This window comes from Bombus huntii, chromosome 13, assembly GCF_024542735.1.
Source record: "Bombus huntii isolate Logan2020A chromosome 13, iyBomHunt1.1, whole genome shotgun sequence".
Classification (NCBI taxonomy): Eukaryota; Metazoa; Arthropoda; class Insecta; order Hymenoptera; family Apidae; genus Bombus; species Bombus huntii.
The window spans coordinates 10675468-10689475 of NC_066250.1; the positions used below are offsets into that span (position 1 = coordinate 10675468).

Sequence of the window (14008 nt, forward strand, 5' to 3'; positions counted from 1 at the left end):
AGACGTTACTCTTTGGTCGACGGGAGCGCGTAAAAGAATGCCCGTCCCGTCCCGATGATGCCACAGAGGAAAACTATAATGGGGTGTGTCTAAGGACACGAGATCATCGGATTCGTCGAGGAAAGCCTTCGTTTAGGAAGTAAGGGAAATTGACGTTGCTGCTAATTGGTCAATCTCCATATCGGTGGTTAGAAAAAGATGCTAGCCGCCCTCGAGGGAAAGTTGCTAGTGGGAGACGCCGCTCGTTGAAAAATATGTCTCCCCTATCTTCCCGTAGTTGGGACAAAGACTGTTTGTCTGTTTGAAGGACTTTAGTTAACTAAACCTTAAGATTTATAACGGGCCCTCGGGCTAGCCGAACATGTACTGCGGAGACGCATCGACATCTGGCAATCATCTTACTCGAAGAATAGGGTCTGCGTGTGGCGAGCCACGGGACAGAAACCGTTGGAATGTTTACTGTCGCGTGTCGCCACGAATATTTCTTTTAAGGAGAACTATAGAATTACTCCATACCTTTGTTAGGCAAAGCGTTCATCCCTTGACCGCGGCTACGTTGGGCGACAGACTGTCACCTCGAGCCAAAGCTCACCGTCACTAATCTCGAACAATTACAATCGGATTGAATAAATACAATAGTTTAGTTACAGTTATAGTAGACTTTAGATTGCAATGTTGCGGGGCTATCCCACGGTTCCGGTGTCCTTTCATCTCCGACATATATTTAACTATATATATTAACTATATATTTTCCCTAGGAACAGTAAGATTTTAACGATACAACTTTATCAAGAGATCTTAATGTCATAAACGGTATCGAAACTTCGTAATTAATATTGTTAAGGAAGAAAATATTGGTAATCTCCTCGAACGACGAGCGCTTGATATTCACAATTAGAACTCGATATCTTAGCTTCTTATAATATCCATTATTATATAATTACAAATTGTAATTATATTTCAAATACAATCTCCTAAGTAATAAGTAAATTAAATTAATACTTTACCTAGAATCTGTGATACATTAATATAACAAATATACATTTCTTAAATTATTCATTAATTTGCAATGTAATTAGAATATTATCTTTATTTTCTGGTGTCTTTATTATTCTTAAAAGATACGCTGCTTGTTTGCAAATTTAACACTACGTATGCTATTAATAAATCATTTTGTATTTAATTTTGCAACCTTCAATCATTGTTAAAATTGATTGATAATACTGTTGGTTAATAGAAATTTGAAAATGCTCTCGGTTCCACTCGATTAAAAGGTAATTGCACAAACTGTCACAGTGTTGACTACAAATCACGTGTGTCGTTCTATTAAATTTATACACAATAGTATTTATTCTCGTTTTAATTTAAAATGAAATATGTTATTGTATGAATAGCAGAATGTTCAAATAATTGAAGCAACTTTTTGTCCTCTAATTAATGATTCTCATTTAAAAAAATTTAAGAATTTTAATCAAGAAGATTTTGAAGTCTCGATCTAAAATGACCAAGGATTGAAACAGAGAATATTTTGATGCCAACAAATACATATTCTTCAGATATGAAACAAATGTGATAATAAAAATCGATGTACATGAATGAATGTTGAAATATTGGAAAATTGTATAATTATATCCATTCTCTGTTGCGTTTAGATGTTTCAATTAATGTTTCATCAGAATTTTTATCGAATATTTTAGAGGTACTGGCTGTAAGGTTTTTTTTTAAATTAAAATTAAAATTAAATGTAAGAACAGATTCAAAGTATAACATTTAAAAATTTGTGGTTATAAAATTTACTTGTATGTCATAATTATGTAAGTGAATTAATCTCATAATTAATTAAATGAATTTATTCTATGTGAGTAAATTATATTTATCTATAATAAGTCTTAACTTATTATTAATAATCAGCTAACACTGCATAATACTAAGTAAACTAACTGAAAATTCTCGACGTGAGAATTAATTATAATTTCAACAAGAAAATAAAAAAGAAAAGAAAAGAAAAGAAAAAAAAAAGATTCTATGTAAGTGATTGTTCTATGTAAGTAATTCTATGTAAGTAATTCTATGTAAGTGATTTGGGGCTCGGCCAGTACCTTGCCCTTCTTTGGGATATTCCGAATTATCTGTCCTCTCCGAGCTGCAAATCTGATATCTCAGATGTTAGGGAAACCCCCTGGCCGGTAAGGCACGATAGACAGATGAGACTAAACGTCTGGTGGAGAGGGCAATCATCAACAGAGGGTCACACCGTGCGGATACAATACTGGGGTCTCAATAAAATCTTACAACCGTGGTGTTCAGAACATCAAACTCTGTTTGCATACACCCGGTGCACATAAAGTGTCAAATTACACTAACACTGGATTTATTGAACCTCTTTCACCTTGACCAGTGGCTCTTTAGTTTATGATTTGCAACAGAATCCCTGCATCAACGCAGGTTCACGAAACATATAACTTCACGCACCAAATATCGATTACAGTCAATCGACACTAACAATCAATAATTTGTCTGCGAGATGCTCCTCTGGAAGTTTTAACTATATATATTCCGGTTTTAACTATATATATTTAACTATATATATTAACTATATATTTTCCCTAGGAACAGTAAGATTTTAACGATACAACTTTATCAAGAGATCTTAATGTCATAAACGGTATCGAAACTTCGTAATTAATATTGTTAAGGAAGAAAATATTGGTAATCTCCTCGAACGACGAGCGCTTGATATTCACAATTAGAACTCGATATCTTAGCTTCTTATAATATCCTAATAAAATGTTATTTATCGATTACAATTGTCCTGTCGTATTTTATTGTGTTTGCTTTATAAATGTGAACTTTATTCAAAAAGAGTTCATCGATATAACGGTATTGAAGAGAACTACTCGAGAAACTATATCTAGCGCTTGGATGGAGGGATTGCTTGCTTCTTACAATCGAATAATTGGAGCGTAACTAGAAACACGAACGGTAGTTTAGCAATGGAGAAGAACTTTAGAACGACAGCAATTTTCTTCTTGTTTCTTTGAGAAAGGCACCGTTCATTTTATGTTTGACGAGAATGGGGTTGTTGGACGAATTTGATTAAAAAGGAAAGATCTTTAACAAATATTCTTCCCATTGATACATTCCTATATTTTTGATTTAATTATTTGAAAATGCAATTTTGCATATACCTATGTGCAATTATATACTATAATCGCAGGCGTTTCTTTAAAATGATGTACTATTGAAACAAGGCAAAATATCGTCGAATTCTTCTAGATTCAATTTCTCAAAAGAATGGCTCTATTGATTAACCAAACATAGTTCCCATAAGCATATACGTACTTCTCAGAAAAGATAGTTATATCTAGATCAATATTACTCCCCACAGTGACCTATATGTCAAAGAAAAAAAAGACACATCAAGTATTAAATCATACTACTATTACGTCCACTATCTCTACAAATCCTCCACTCTTGGAAAAGTCTATCTTATTCAAACGTAACGTAACTCAAATTAAATCTTTTCCATCATCATAAATACGAAACATTTATAAAATTATCATCTTCGATTATTTACTCAACATCTAGCTAACAAAATCTTCTCCATCGCCGTACCCCTTAATCCTGACCGCGTACAATTAACGTATGAATAGTTAATTTATTGAAATTTAAACGACCATTTTACGCTACTTGTACTCGAATGATTTTAGGATCTTGCTGTATCTCTTGCACAGTGTTATACTGACAGGCGAGAAACATAGAAACGTAACTTCCGATCCACTGATTTACCCTAAACAGACGATGATAGGTTATACGGTGGACGCAATACAGAAGCGTTTCCGATGCAATTCGAAGGTGCGTTGTTACAATGGAGTTCATCGATCCATAATGACTATTTTCCCGCCAACTACAGCCTGTAATAACGGAATAGCCAATAAAGTATATCCTGTCGATTTAATCGTTACCCCCACGGTGCACCGCGCGCACGGAGATCGGATCGGTGATTTTCACGTGATGTTTCGCAAATCGTGAGGCGCTCGCGTGATTCGCGCGTTTTAAGTGTTCCCGCTCTTCCCGTCCGATAGAAAGAGAAAGGGAACAGGGGGCGGAAGGAAGAGGGAAGATACGTGATGCGGGTTCAACCTGCCGCGGGAACCTTTAAAGAAGGTCGGTGCAACGGGAGAGATGTAATTTTAATAAATTGGAGAACAAGTCATTGTAAAAGATGGATATTCAGATGTTGAGATGCAGCAGATTTACGACTCGCTGGAATTAAGTTAGTTAAAGTGTTGAAAACCTAACGTCTTTTCAAAGGCGTTTGCCGCGTTTCTTTTCAAATCAAAATACATACATACGATACGTACAATGTATGCGCCTAAAGTTTTAAAGTTAATTTCTATTCAAGGAATGGACTGTTTTATTATAGGTTTAGGAAATTGAAAAGAAGCAATTGCTTGTTTCTAAGAAAGAATCGCGAGAAGTACAGTTAGAAACTGTATTGTGAATCACTTTTCCTGGTTTCCGTAACGAGGAAGTGAAAAAAAAAAAAAAAACGCAGACAAGTCAGCGTTTACCGTAGCTAAATGGAAGATACGCAGGTACGAGTCGTTACAGTTTTGTCGTTGCAACGATTCCCGCTGCGTAATTTGATAATGAACAGTTGAAAAATAGCAGCGTTGTGTCCGTACTCTTTAATATCCCATTATATGGAAGTTAACGACCGGAAAATACACCGCTCGACTACTTGAAGGAAGTAGCTCATGAGCAAGTCTTTTGTATCCTCGCAATGGTATAATTCCTGTAACGTCTCGTTCTCGGAGGATTTATTTCGTTGATTTGTACTTGTTTATTGCTTTTGTGTTTTCATGAATGGAGCATGTCGCATGCGAATCGTAATATGGTTTTAATGGCGTTTCGACTTCAATGATATCAGCGGCTGATTGCGCTTCCCGTAAGAAGCTTCCAATCATTATGTATTTTAGGAACAACAAATAAGGATATTTAGAGAACGAATTAATTATTCAATTGTTCGCGCAAGAAATACCTGTCTCTTTTTCGAAAGTTATAAATGCTGTTTTCAAAGAGTTCCTTAGCTCGCCATAAACCAGATAAGAATCTTTGGTTCCGTCTAGAAAAAGAAACCTTCAGATCAAACCGAAAGGGGTTCGGATTATATTTTCTAATCGTATTTGTATATTTCTTTTTGCGGTCAGCTTGTCATCCACGTACAATCGAACAGAGAGTCCATTAATTATTTCCCTTCGACTTGTTTCAGGGGGAGCATCTCGGAAGCCATGCCGGCTGACGAGTTCGCTGGAAATCGAAACAGAAGCAAACCAAGACTGCAACCACCTTAACGAACCGCTATTATCACTGGCAAGGTCATCGGGCAGACCGGATCTAATCATGCTCACGCCGACCATGCTTCCTGTGCACTCGTTCCTCTTTCTTAACGACGTCAACCAGAAGATCGGGTGCTAAAAAATTCGAAATCGAGTTGATTGAAAATCTCAAGGAATATTAACAAAAAAAAAAAATACGAATAAACAATTTGATATAGAAATCATCCATTTTGGGCAAAGAAAAGAAACAATCAGAAAAAGGAATAACCACAGAAGCTCTGAATTTCATTGCTTCCTAATGGTACTTCCTTGGATATTTTTACATTCTGGAGGCGTGAACGAACTCTGAAAAACAGAAACGACTTCTATCGGATGATCGAAAGATCTACCTGGACACTGAGTATAATTATTCACACGTGCGGATGCCATTTTCGGCATGTTTCTCCATGAAGAAGGTCAGCTTCAGTTTTTGCCACCTGTAGATAGAAGTTGAAGTGGCGGACGTCTTAACGAGGTTGCTAGAATGTCAAAGAAATAGATGAGGGAAATATTATGAAGATATATTTATGAATATCTAATTGAGCATTTAATTAAGAACTTAATCGAAAGACCAAAATAAGTTGGTTCTTGAGACCAAGTACCTATCTAAGTATAATAGTCTTTTGTACTTACGGTTTAGTAAGAGGACTCGAGTAAAACGATTACTCGTTAAAAGGAACAATAGAATAATCATGCCTCCGCAGACGGTGGTCTCTGCTTTCATGCCTCATCGCGGAGAATCTCAGCGAAAAAAGTGTCCCGAAGCGTGAGCTGAAAGGTGGCTATGTAGGCTGCCTAGTGAATGCCGTCGCCATGGTGGAGCTGGCGTGTAGCAACTCCCTAAGTCCAGGAACCTAATCCTGCGTCAGAAAGACAAAATTCGCTACGGAGAAAAGTAAACAAAAATATATATATAGGGAAGAAGAGACAAAGATTAAAGATCGTTAAGAATTAAAGGTAATTTAATGATAAAAGGGAGAAAGAATTGTGTAAAAATTCTACTGGGAAAGAAAAGAAAGAAGAAGCCTCCAACGAGAAAGACGTGCTCAGAAGCGAGTCCCGCGTAGCGCCATGTAGAGGAGCAGGAAGAAAATATTGGTAATCTCCTCGAACGACGCGCGCTTGATATTCACAATTAGAACTCGATATCTTAGCTTCTTATAATATCCTAATAAAATGTTATTTATCGATTACAATTGTCCTGTCGTATTTTATAGTGTTTGCTTTATAAATGTGAACTTTATTCAAAAAGAGTTCATCGATGATTATCCATTACAGGTTGTTAATAAACCTGAATTATGCACAAAGGAATTGCCGTTAATAACTTAAGATTCCCTGCCCGTCGTACAGGGTACATATAGTAATTATTCTCGACGATCGTAACGTTTAAGTCCAATTCGAGCTTATAGTCCCATGCGAGTTAAACAACGACAATAGTTTGAATTTCTATTTGTTCGTTTGTCGTCTGTTTATACCCGGAGCACCTGCTGTAAACCAATACAAAATTTATTAGATCTATAAATAACACATATAAAACTTATTAATTTATAATTAATATAAAATAGGAGAGCACGAAACTTCCTATTTTATGGATATGTTAAATCTTTGTAAAAAATACCATATCATTAGTATCATTTTAATCGTTCTAAAGGATTTAGCCGCATAAAGCTGTGACCCTTGGAAGAATCGATGTTCACGCGTGACAAATTGAAATTGTGCGAAGGTTCCGGTACGAACATCACAAGCGTCGATACCAGGGGCACAGGCACATGTTCTGGGTTCATTATATATTTATAAAGGGCTGACGATTCAGTGGATGGTCCGGGTAAATTTAAATTGTAAATGAACGCATTGCTGGTTTCAAGTAAAAGCCTGGATAAGAGCGGATATTGTATGAGAGTCTGTCGTGGAAAGGGGAACAAGCCGCATTTATTTGTAAAGTTTGAATCTCCTCGATATTGAAGATGTTGAAGCTGCAAGTATGTATTTCATTTTAATCCATTCGAGACCGAGATTTAATTGTTAGACGATACCTAGGTGTCGGTACGATCTGAATGTTTAGTTAGAATGATTCTGTGTTTTACTCTCTCCAGGGTATCCTTTGCATACTTTGATTTTAAATCGATGACAATCTTAAATAGTATGCCTCATATTTTTAAAATATAAAATTATATACTATGTTATTCTATAATGTATTATGTATTCTATATTGAAAAAAATATGAAATTAACATGATATATACATTACTACATAAGTTATATATAAAATATGTATACTATACCCTTGCCTACTGACTGATATGAATTTCTTTCGGTCTCGAATGCGTTAAAAGAGAGCGCAAAGAAGTCGAAATTACTCATTGTAATTAGTAAAACGACCTGAGAGGCAGACAGATACAAGAAAGAAGGAATATTATATTAGCGGCATTATCATGTTTTTGCTCTCTTTAAGTCTTTCATCGAGACAGACAATCTACAGGTATTAATCGACCAATTTCTCCAAGCTGATAACTTCGAATTGATGTTTATATATAAGAAGTGTTATGTGTTAATCTGTCTAAACGTTTAAAAGGTGTTATAAATTAAATGTTGTTAAACGATACGTAATTGCCTTTTGATCGTAAATTTTACTATCAAGGGGTCTTTTATGTATACGTAATCATTGTGAATTATAACAATTTATGTGATCGATATTAAAGGTGTTCAAAAGCATGTATTTTTTTCTATATTATTATTCTCCTATATTATTATCCTATATTATTATAGCATTCCTATATTATTATAATATCCAATTACATGTTGATACACAAGATATACAGATTATTATTTATAACGCTTTGGTTTTCTTAATTGAGTCATTCATTTAGTACAAATGATAAGAAATTAGTAATAATTCACAAAAAAAAGGATATTATAGTAGAAATATTAAAAAAAAACATTTTCTGTTTTAGTGTAGAGTTACTCCTTCTTACAGACAGTGTCGTACAAATCTGTACGTCTCTGAGAAAATGTAGGTATCTGAGCCCTTACTTCCTCAACAACTTTTAGATCTGATAGAAAAAAGAAACATACGAAGTAATAAGTAATGCTTACTAATAAATTCAACAAATACAGAGGAAGATGGCTAAATCGATAAATTAACGAGACTAAAAATTAATTACATCATGGATCTCTCGCTTTTAATTTTAAGCTGTAAATTACCGATATCGGTGACTTTTTTTTTTTTTTGATATCGGTGACTGCCATATTCTCTTGAGTTTCCAAATCGTAAAGAATCTTTCCCCAGGGATTGGTCAACTGTGTATGTCCCCATGCGACGTAACTTGTTTAAGGAACACGAGCCGGTGATATGCAGGCAACGTATAATTGATTATCATTCGCTCTGAAACGCTGAAGTAATGACCAGTGCAGTGGTCCAGTGGTCATATTGAATGCCGCTGGATATATCAGCATTTGGCAACCTAACCCAGAGAAGCAGGAAATATGAAGCCACCGAATACCAATTAACTTCGTAGTTGCACGGTTCACATTCCATCATTTCTGAATATGCGAGGACAGTCCTCTTATTGTGCTTTTAATTCTTTTATTTGTTTCATTTTCAGCAAATATACTGGTTTTTTAAATTAAGCTTCTTTTTATACAGAGTTACAGATTATATTAATTTTATATAGAATATATTTAAGAAAGATATTTAATTTTTTGCTAGTTAAGTATTGATCGATTAAGTTACTGTACCTTTGTTCCGATAAATGCGTGCCATTTCCTCGAATCTAATATCATAGCAAATGCCAATACCTATTTTGCAGCCCTTCACATCGAACGTCGTTAGGGAGTTACCAGGACTGAGTGAATCACTCTCTCGAAAAGTAATCTTATTAGGAATGTCGATGTCGAATAGATGTACCTAATAACATAAAAATGTAGTCGCTAATTCTATTGCTGCAACTTTTGTAATTTAATATCAAAGTTACCAACTCCTAAACTTTAATTATTTTTTATTTAATAACTGACAGCGTTTTTATCACTTTCTTTTATTAAAAAATCTTATCATTTAATAATGTTTAAAAAGGAGAAAAAATAAGTATAATAATATTTTAAGTATGTGAAAAATTTATATTACACATTACAACAAAAATGGGCGTTTCCCGTATCATAACGTATTTTATAAACCGTAAATTATAGAATTGGTTATAGTATACGTATGTACATATGAATATTCCTAAATTATTCCTAGATAGAGTCACTTTCTTCACCCCAATATTTTCAAATTCAAAGCCATAAAGGAATATATTACTTACCTATCGGTGTTTTGCTATCAAAGTTCCATCGGGACCCCAAATAGTACAGGTATTGTACAATTTATCGCCCTCTATTTCAGGCATCGTACCACCAACTACATAGATGTTGTTTTCTTTAGCTGCGTTCGATGAAGCAACGCTCGTTTCACCATCAGGAATACTCTCGGCGTATTTTGGAAAGTACTCTGCATTGCAATATTTCAATTAATGAAAAATAACTGTCTTTTGTTCCAACCATAAATTAAATTGAAATGTTTGTCAGTTTTTTATTTTTTAAATTATTAAAATAACTAAGTTTTATATTTCGACTTAATTAAATATGCAATTACTTAGCTAATAGTATATATAATAAATTGTTTCTACAGGTTCAAAATGAAAAATGAATATTTAGAAATATTTAATTACGACAATGCTATTTGTGTTAGCATCAGTGGCTTGTTACTCAACGACTTTGCTAGTACTTTTTGAAACATAAAGTTAGTTTTCAATTAACACTTATACTAGAGGCGGAATTATAAATGCAAAATAATTGATAATACTAATTTATAAGTACCTAATTATTAGTATCTTAAAAAATATATTTATACAAAAATCACGATAATCATGAAAATGGGGAAATCCTATATTCTCGAATCAATTCACAATCTTTATGGAAGTATAAACGGTAAGGTAATTTGTCTACTTTTACTTTTTCTATATAGTTGTTACACACATAGTAAATTATTGAAAAAAAAACAAATTATTACGTATTCCATATGGTGAATTAAAGCATTCAGGAAGAGCTATAATATCAGCATTGTGCTCTTTTGCGCTAGAAATGTAGGAAACTGCCCGCTCTACATTTTTGCGTTTTACTTCATTTACTTCAAGTTGTACCAACGCCAAGCGAAATGCTAAAATGTTGGAAAAGTTAAATACATTCGGTTATATATTTCCCATACTTTTTATCTATAAATACTTTTTACATAGTGAATACTTACTCGACATCGTTCGCACTACTTGTTTAGCGATGTTTGTAAGTATCATAATGTTGAGGTTATGTATGGTACTACTCAATATCAACATTACGTAAGCAATACGCAGGGATTTTTAATAATTCTTGGTAAAGTTTAGGACATTAATATTGATGTAATTGTAAACATTATTTGTTCACAATTTGTTCATTTACTTTGCAACAAAAAGAACGCATCTGCAAGCGTGTTAATCGGATAACGACGAAATTCATTTCGCAAACACCGACACGTGAAACATTTTGAAGTTACGTCGACGCGAGAGTAATTGGTTCCCTTAAATTACTCAATTTCCATTTCTTTCGCCATGTATATTCGAGTATTGCATTTGAATTGCAGAGTAGTCGAAAGTAGAGGAGCACCTCGCCGATATATCGACAGGAACATGAATTTTTTTTCATAGGGCGAATATTTTTTCCATTGAATTATTAAACCGAGTCAAATTTTCAAACTCAACCACTTAATTTAATCGTTTTACATAAAACATTTCAATCTTTTTTCTTCTAAATACTTTACCTATATTTCATCTGGCTGAATATTCCATATTTTTAAAGCTTGTTGATAATTACAAATACGTAATTATCATTCTGAAGCTAGAAATTTGAAATAAAATTGCTCTGCGCGAAAGGAAATAATTCAACGTTTTATATATAGCTGTTAAAATGATATAATAAGTTTCAGTAAAATAGCTTCACCAAAATTTGTGGTTTTTTTCCTTTTCTATTTTTTTTCTTTTTTTTTTTTGTTTTATGTGTTCAAGGGCGAACGTTCCCTCTCATTTCTTGTATGAGGAATGTAGCCTTTTTACACCACGAGAGCCTCAACGTTTTCATTTTCACGCCTACGCTACGCTCGTTAAACACGTTCTAATGAGACCATGTGCTGACATTGCGAGTTTTATTATTTTCGCACAATAATTTATCATTTTAGATTTCAAATATTACATTCATACATTTTTCGTTGTAAATTTCTTTCTCTATTTAAACAATTTACCATTGTTGCTACAATAAATCAATTAATTAAATTAATTGATCAGTTTAAACTTAAAATATCATTTCATAAGTTTTCGTCACTTGAATCTAAAAACAACAGAAAACGGTATACCCGCATCATACATAGAAAGGAGATTAAAACGCTAGAGTGATCATATTCAACGATCACAAAACGATAATAGGACATTGTGTTTCTTCTGAAGGGCATGAAATTGTCAGGAGATTATGCCATAAATGAAATTGGAAGCTGGCTGGTCAAAGGGATTAAACTCGGTTAAACTCAATTGTGCTATATTGCACAAAGACTTGAGAACTGCTACCAAATATCTACTAGCTTAAAGGTGTGCTGATTACACCTTACGGCGGACGTCTTAACGAGGTTGCTAGAATGTCAAAGAAATAGATGAGGGAAATATTATGAAGATATATTTATGAATATCTAATTGAGCATTTAATTAAGAACTTAATCGAAAGACCAAAATAAGTTGGTTCTTGAGACCAAGTACCTATCTAAGTATAATAGTCTTTTGTACTTACGGTTTAGTAAGAGGACTCGAGTAAAACGATTACTCGTTAAAAGGAACAATAGAATAATCATGCCTCCGCAGACGGTGGTCTCTGCTTTCATGCCTCATCGCGGAGAATCTCAGCGAAAAAAGTGTCCCGAAGCGTGAGCTGAAAGGTGGCTATGTAGGCTGCCTAGTGAATGCCGTCGCCATGGTGGAGCTGGCGTGTAGCAACTCCCTAAGTCCAGGAACCTAATCCTGCGTCAGAAAGACAAAATTCGCTACGGAGAAAAGTAAACAAAAATATATATATAGGGAAGAAGAGACAAAGATTAAAGATCGTTAAGAATTAAAGGTAATTTAATGATAAAAGGGAGAAAGAATTGTGTAAAAATTCTACTGGGAAAGAAAAGAAAGAAGAAGCCTCCAACGAGAAAGACGTGCTCAGAAGCGAGTCCCGCGTAGCGCCATGTAGAGGAGCAGGAAGAAGCGCAGTCTTCCTCAGGCATTCCAGCGTCGAGTAATGCTGAAGCATATCCTGACGGGGCAACCGTCGTCAGCGGGCTCCAGGCACCAGCACAATGAGGCAAGCTCGGGCTCGTTGCACGGCGGCCACCACCACCGCCATCATTCTGGTCACCAACAGGATCAACAGCAACACCATCATTACAACCAAAACAGCAACGTTCGTGGAACGACAGGGGGCAGCCAAGGACGGGGAGTCGACGTTTACGACTCGGTGGTCCATCAAAGAGCCAACGTGCATCAGGCTGCCACCACGCCATCTTCCACTCACAGACACCCTTTGAATCATTCTCAGTTGAGCGTGAACAATCTTTCTCAACGATTGAATCACTCGCACGCTCTTAATCTGTCCACGTTGTCCACGTCGAAGCATTCTGTGAACAGCGTCAGTCCTGTTGCCGGTGGGAATAACAATAACAATAATAATAATCTGTCGACTACATTGGGGGTGATATCCCCGGCGCCGCTGCACCAGGACAGCAGACCTAAAGCGAATGGAGGCTTTGATATCTCGAGACTGTCCAGATTACCCAGTCAGGCGACACCTTCGCCTGCATCTGCTCTTCAGGATACGACTACCGGGGGACAGTTAACCGGTCCCGGTTCCACGGCGTACCCCTTGAACGCTTCCTGGTCATCGTCCCTGTCAAGGAATCACAAGGACCACGAGGTTGGCGCGAAAGAGACGTTGACCAGTTTGGGTTTATTGTGTCTAGTGTCGTTGTTACTGGCGCTACTCTCGTTGATCTTCTTGCTGAAGATCTCACCGTTAACGGTGACGCCGAGTAGCCTGATCAGCCCGGAAGAGTATACGATTGTCTACGAGGTGACGTTAGCGCTGTGCGCACTCGCCCTCTCCCTAAACCTCTGCTGTCTCCTCGTGTGCGCTATACAGTTCCTCTTCACTGTGAAACTCGTCAAGACTTCGTATCAAGGACATTGGTGAGTAGAGTTTTCGTTTTATGCCACGCTGGATAAATCTGTGATTTATAACGCTTTAAATACCTTTGTACATATCCGTACTTTACTCAACCCGAAGGTCGAACAAGGTGTGAAAAATATATACGTTTAAAGTTTGTATCCTTAAGATACTGTTATCTTTGAAAATCCGGAAGTCAAACAAGATACACAAAGAGAAACTTCTAAAAGTGCAAATAAACATTGAGATACAAATATCCTTTAATCCGAACTATATATATGATGGAAAGAGGACTCTCATAGTCATCGACATTTTCCCTCCTAAATGTCAACAGCATCCATATTTACATTGTTGCTGTTGTACATGTAACTTTTCAAA

At 35.5% G+C, this 14008-nt stretch overlaps 1 protein-coding gene and 1 long non-coding RNA gene across 3 annotated transcripts; one reads left to right on the forward strand and one right to left on the reverse strand.

Annotated features, from left to right (window-relative positions):
* Positions 1-7984: 7984 nt before the first annotated feature.
* Positions 7985-10808, reverse strand: LOC126872692 (uncharacterized). 2 transcript variants are annotated; one of them, XR_007692127.1, is made up of 6 exons: positions 10659-10808; positions 10425-10571; positions 9679-9863; positions 9116-9284; positions 8582-8841; positions 7985-8430 (listed from the first exon to the last, which is right to left on the reverse strand). It is a non-coding gene; the product is annotated as an uncharacterized LOC126872692 (long non-coding RNA). The 2 variants fall into 2 exon arrangements; XR_007692126.1 differs by having other exon boundaries at positions 8095-8841; positions 10659-10807.
* A 1238-nt stretch (positions 10809-12046) lies between these two features.
* Positions 12047-13686, forward strand: LOC126872668 (probable serine/threonine-protein kinase MARK-A). Its single transcript, XM_050632794.1, has one exon. It carries the CDS (start codon positions 12710-12712, stop codon positions 13655-13657), a length of 948 nt encoding a protein of 315 aa, XP_050488751.1. The 5' UTR covers positions 12047-12709; the 3' UTR covers positions 13658-13686.
* Positions 13687-14008: the final 322 nt, after the last annotated feature.

Coding starts and splice junctions, on each gene's coding strand:
- LOC126872668 (XM_050632794.1), top strand. CDS start 12,710: ATGCTGAAGCATATCCTGACGGGGCAACCGTCGTCAGCGGGCTCCAGG.